The sequence below is a fragment of the Chelon labrosus genome (genome assembly GCF_963514085.1).
Source record: "Chelon labrosus genome assembly, chromosome: 12".
Taxonomy (NCBI): domain Eukaryota; kingdom Metazoa; phylum Chordata; class Actinopteri; order Mugiliformes; family Mugilidae; genus Chelon; species Chelon labrosus.
Genome location: NC_140345.1, coordinates 15,454,221 through 15,460,274, shown reverse-complemented (window position 1 = coordinate 15,460,274; position 6,054 = coordinate 15,454,221). Strand labels below are relative to the sequence as shown.

The 6,054-nt window shown below is 43.1% G+C and overlaps 1 protein-coding gene across 1 annotated transcript; it reads right to left on the bottom strand.

Annotated features, from left to right (window-relative positions):
• Nucleotides 1-362: 362 nt before the first annotated feature.
• On the bottom strand, nucleotides 363-5,529 carry LOC311497600 (lipid scramblase CLPTM1L-like; the record flags this gene model as incomplete). The annotated part of the gene is made up of 17 exons (XM_084557911.1): nucleotides 5,202-5,529; nucleotides 4,657-4,748; nucleotides 4,225-4,402; nucleotides 3,997-4,109; nucleotides 2,731-2,809; nucleotides 2,532-2,649; nucleotides 2,355-2,449; nucleotides 2,178-2,262; nucleotides 1,960-2,060; nucleotides 1,814-1,873; nucleotides 1,659-1,709; nucleotides 1,482-1,564; nucleotides 1,148-1,182; nucleotides 957-1,012; nucleotides 783-827; nucleotides 533-666; nucleotides 363-429 (listed from the first exon to the last, which is right to left on the bottom strand). The coding sequence occupies exons 1-17, from the start codon at nucleotides 5,400-5,402 to the stop codon at nucleotides 363-365; spliced, it is 1,593 nt and encodes a 530-aa protein (XP_084414037.1). The 5' UTR covers nucleotides 5,403-5,529.
• Between the last annotated feature and the right edge of the window lie 525 nt (nucleotides 5,530-6,054).

The window sequence follows — 6,054 nt, the reverse complement described above, 5'->3', positions numbered from 1 at the left end:
CTCTAAATGTGATTATGGATTCATGGTTATCAAGCTGAGCTATGGATTAGACATGAGTGGAATCGAAGAAACAAATGCATATCATAAGTGGCGACGCAGTGCTCAGCAGAGATGTCTTTAGATGAGTTTGCTCACAGCAGCAGTAAAGGGGAAGCCTCATCAATGCCAAGCGAGACGCGGCAGCGCCACGAGCGCTCATCAGTCCAGAGTCTGAAGCAGAACAGCTTGTCTCGGATCAGTCATTAGCTGCTGTGTCTCTCTCACGGACAGGTGTCCTGCCTGAGTCTCTGTCTCTCACATCCTCGAGGTTGATTGTTTCCCGTCTGTTCTTCAAAGCTGACCTTTTTTTTTTGTTTTCGAATTCACTGAGTCTTCACTTTCTTGGTGTGGGGGACAGGCTCTCGTCTTCTGGGTCTGGAGGCGTAGCGTCTGGGGAAGAGGCGAGATGAGAGCGAAGGTGTCGTTATTTCACTCAAGGAAACAAGCAAGGGTTCCCAAAATGTGTTGTATCTAGCATATTTGGTTGCCGTACCTTCTCTGGTAGAGGTAGAGGAAGAAGAGGAGCTCGTCCCTGAAGCAGGAAAGCTGATGAGAAGAGGAGAAGGATCCAGAGGTGGAGAAAAAGGAGGCGCAGGAGCACAGATCTGAGATCAGTGTGTTCACTCCCTGGAGGAGAGAAGAAAGAAAGAGAGAATAACTGATCAATTAAAAAACGAAAACACAAACAGCTCTGGGCTACACGTGTGCGTCACCGTGGACGAGAATACCAGAGAAGCACTTACTCTGTACATCAACACTGTCCCCTGCAGGTGGCTCACAGACTTCAACTGTCACGCGGCAAGAGACAAGCAAAGACAGCACACATTAACAACGTTTAAATGCTTTGATTACGCCCAGCAGTTTAATCAAGTCATGTTGTTAAATGATAGAAAGTGTGAAGAATGGGTTTAGCCGACCTTGTGGTTGATGAAGAGTTGAGGGGCCATAGACAGGAAGCCAAAGGCGTATACCCCTGAGAGGAGGTAACGAGACAGGACAGCACTTATGGTTAATAGAAAAGTAAAGGCATCAGCATCAGTATAAGGAGAACTGATGTACTTTTATATTAAAAAAATGCTTGTTCTCAGTGTTAAAAATGAAAACTCACCAGTCACCAGGCTGTTGATCAACCAGGAATAGTAACTGTCAACATAATGCAATTTATCGTTAATTTTAAAAGCATATCGTAGCTGCAAATGGCAGAAGAAGTATTTAGATACTTTAAGTTAAGTATGTAAGTGAAGACTCTCAGTCATGCAGGCCATAGTATATCTAATAACAAAGCTAAAACAAAGGCAACTGGACTTGTTTGAGTTTTCTTGGAGGTATTTCACCACTCATCCAAGTGGCTTCTTCTGAATTAGCGGAAGATATTTAGACTTATTCAGAATAAAGTAGCAAAGTAATAAACGATGTGGCGTTGAATCTGCCGATGAGCTCACCTCTTTTGCCGTAAGTAGGCCAGAGAGAAAACGGCCCCGCTGATACACAGAGGATACACCAAGTAGGACAAGTATCTGGACGCCTGGAGTCAAAACCACAGACAAGAGGATTAAAATGAAACAAAGCCGCGCTGCAGGATATTAAACCGCGGCTCTGACACAGAACCACCCTCATACCTGTGTGTCGTACTCCACCGTCTTCCTCTCCTCTTCGTCCAGCTTATTTACCTACGCGGTCGGACAGAAAGTTTAGTCTGAAGGTTTTTAGCAGCTCCAGACTGAGCACATGTTGCACTGCAAACAAATTACACCACAGTACACATGTTACTCACATGAAGCTTGTTGCTTTTACACTGCAGCTGGATCTTAAACACTTTAAACACCTTCCACACCTGCCAGGATGACAGAGTAGTGGGTTAAACCTGTCTGCTTTCATTTCTGTTCCACTCTTATTTGAGTTTGGGGAGTAAACCGGTACCTCTACACATGCTCCCAGTCCGACTGGAAGCAGCACCAGGAGACTGGTCTCCTCGAGCAGATGCAGGAAAATCAGCAAAGTACTCAGACTACGCCACAGGACTGGAGGCAGAGGGAGACAAGACAACTCATATCATTTAAACATTTTCTAGGGACCGTGGTAGATCATTCACAGCATATAATCCAGTAAGCGACACTCTTAAATTGTGACGAGATTACCTGACTTCCTGGACATTCCCACCATGCTCTTCTTCTTTCTCCATGAGCTGATGTCGTTTTTAAGAGCCAGAAACTCACAGATGAGCTGTGAAAGAAATATAGAGACAAATATCACATCTGACTACATATCAGAAGTCAGAAGAAAAATTAGCAATAAGCAGTGCTGTATTCTCTTACTTGCAGGGCCGTGATAAGTGCAGTCAGCACTAACAGGTAGAGGTTGGATCCCACCAGAGTTTCTTTAATCTCATCGATGTTCTCCTCTGTGAAGCCTATAAATCAGATTAGATTTAAGGTTGTATCCAGATGGTTTCAAACCGTAACTCTTATATGTCCATTGTCTCGTTAGCTCACCAAACTGTCGCAGCGAGTAAACCATGTCCTGCAGATGAACCCAGAATCTGAATCCTCTCAAAGAGATTCCCTCGTAGGACACAGTCAGAGGGAGCTGCAGAGTGCTGCTGCTGATCTCCTGATAACATACGACCACATTTAAAGTCAAAACCTAATAATGGTTTGTATGTGTTCAACTCTGTGTGCGAAGGTTTCCTACCATGAGGTCTCTGACTCTGAAGTTGAGCTCATTAACCAGAAGCAGAGGGAGGTAGATCATCTGTCTGCCGTCCTGAGAGCTGGAAAAAAAGGGACAGGAGGGAAGTTTGATGATTTACACGTTGGCTCTGACAGATCTCTTATTTACAATCTTGGAAATTTGCAAGGAAAGTAAATGTTGTGGACACACATATGCACTACATGTATACAATTTGAACGCTGGCACCTACATATACAGTGCCGCTCCAGTTAGAATCATCTCAAGTCTCCTCCATTTGTTCACACTCTGTCTCACTGTGGATTTCAAACTCTTAAGAGATGGTTTTGTAACCTTTTTTCAGCCGGATGAGGTCCTCAGAAAGATCCTTTGTCCGTGCCATCATACACTTCCACAAACGTGTCTTGTATAGATCAGACTGTGGCAAAATCGCTGATTCTTTTTTAAACAAACATGAACCTGAACGACACGTGAGTCTCTTTACACTGATTGGGAACACTTCTGAACAGATGGACTCTAATTTGGCCTCGAAATTAACGCGTAATCCTAGAGGCGCACTTACTTTTGCACCTCTTAGACATGTAATATTGGGTCATTGTACTGAAATAATGAATACCAAAGCATAATATTTCTGTTTCTTTAGTCTAATTGGGTTCTCTTTGTCTGTTCTCATGACTTGTGTGGAAATCCCCTGATGTTTTAAGTCATTTTTATGCAGAAATGTAGAAAATACTTTTAAGTCTATACAAATTGTAGTATCTCAGAGATCCTCTCTTGTCTGATTGTAAGCCACAGCTGTGATGATATTCTTAATATGGCATTCCCTAAACTAATATAGATTTGGGCCTGGTTTTACGTGGCTAATGGACCTTGTCCATTGCAATTCATCGCTTGGCTTTTGTGGTGGTTCTCCTCTCTGCTTATCCAAATTGGGAATGTGCCGACTACCACCTACTGTTCATATACACTGAGTATGGATAAATACCTCATATAAAACCCACTTCTAAGAAAACTCCACTATAACTTTAAGGATGTGACTGAAAGCTTTCCAAAGTAAATGAATGCTGTAAAGTTGTATTTTCATTTCTTACATTACAAAACAGTGAAATAAAGGGTTGGCATAAAGCGTTTCACATTGCCCCAGTGAATATGTTTTACTCCAAGCCTCCGAGCAGCAGAGCACACTGATGTGCAGCAGCGATAAAGCAGACATCAGCAACACCTTGACTGCTCGCCTGTCTTTGACCTCCAAAGCTTTGTGCGACTTACACTCTCATGTAGCGACGCACGTCACTGGGGAGCCCCGCCTTGTTGAAGGTGAAGTCCTCGGACATCATAGTGACGGACAGGTGAGGTCTCCAGTGGGACACGGGCCTGGGACTCTGACGGAGCCACAGAGATAATTTAGTTGCAGCGGTTCTGTATATTAAAATAAATTACAGAGGACACAGCGGTTCAGATGGGAAACACTTTCACAGATGCAGAGCTACACCGAACCTTCTGCGTGTCTCTCTGCCCGTCTGTGTGTGGAGGTGTAATGTAGGTGGTGAGCAGAGCTGCGTAGTGGACTTCTCTGCTGTCCTCCAGAGGTGAAACACCTGCTTTGTGGACATAGACAACTGCATACAGAGTGCCATTAGCACGAGTCTCCTCTGGCAGGGAGACGTTCACCCTCCTGGGGAGAAAGAGAAATGTATGAGCCGAAACAACAGTCAGTGTGGACGGTATGCCCTTAATAATTCATTCACAGATGCTATGCAGTGAGCCATTTGTGTTTTGTTTTGTGTTTTGTGGATTTAACACTCCATTATTTTTTATTTTAGAACGGAAAATAACTTTTATAACTATGAAAAACAGCGTTTAATAGCAAGTTTCTCGAGCGTTAGTCGTGTACGCGGACGGAAAGACTTGAGGCTTGAACAAACTCACCTCTCAAATGTGGCGTGAGGGTCAAATGGGTCTATTTTCACTGCAAGGTTGAGCTGGCTGTTGTCTGGCAGTAGGCAGGTGAAGACACTCAGCTGAATAAAGGAGAAGAGATTCAAAGAAGTCGTTCGATTGTGTGAAAAGTTTTTGGATTAATCTCAAAATCAGGTGCAACTGCAGAAATGAATATTACAGAAAAGTGAAAATGTGTTCAGTGTATTTCTTTTTACTGTCTAACAAACCATGTTGAAGCAAATACCTGAGAATTATTAATATTTTAATGAGGAGACTGCACAGTGAGAAACCCCAAAGACAATATCATGATCAGACTAATGCATCTCATCTATTATGTAAATCACAGGAGAGTTTAATGGTTCAAAATGAATTATTTTTCTTGGAGATAGTGCTTTGTAAGGGGCTTCATTCTGAGCCTCATAACACGATCGATGAAAAATCTTAGATAGTCTGATGAGATCCGTGCAGCTGGACCTCACACAAACTGAGCTATTAGGTGTCCCTAAACCTGTTAGAAATAACCAGCTGCTAACCTGTAGTCTGGGTCTGACCGCCAGGTAGGAGGCGATGCAGTGCTCTCCTCCGCCTCCGTCGCAGGGTTTGGTGTTGAGGAAGCCGTAGAGCAGCCAGGCGGTGTGGAGCATGTAAACCACGAACACCCCGAGCAGCAGCTTCGCCACGGAGCTCCTCTTACCGCCGCTGTCCTCCGGTTTGGAGATGCAAGACGGGAACATGGCAGCTATGGATGCTGGATTTCCAACAGCAAAATAATAATAATATAAAAATAAATAAAACAAAAGGAAGTCTCTTTTTTTTTTTTTCCTGTTTATGGGCGTAACTGTCCTAAATGCTATAATCGGATAAAGCGTCAAACAGTGCAATCCCCACGCTTCCTCCCTCACGGGATGCTTCCGGTTATCTGCATCCAGATAGAGGAAGGATGCTGATGCTGACACCTCCGCGGCTGCGCCCACATCATCCACGGAGCCCACACACACACACACACACACACAAAAAAAAATGATATCTTAATATTTAGTTTAGGATTTTCCAATCAGAATTGTACACGTGGTATTTAGGGAAAGCTCCGATTTAACACCATTTAGGTCTCCATGTTGGGAAATTAAACTGTAATGCTTTAAAAACATCCCATGAAGTTCCCAGGAAATCTATTATTAGACCTCTGCACAAATAGAGACTATAGTTTGGTGTGTTTTTAGGTCAGCTTCTCTATTTTCACTGCTAAAAATGGGCTAATTCATCATGATTTGAATTTAATTGTTTTTTATTCGGGAAAAGTTTTTACAACTAAATCATAAATCTGACGTACAATCTCATAATTTTGACATTCTGTGTCATTTGCAAATTTTCTAAACTTATATAGTG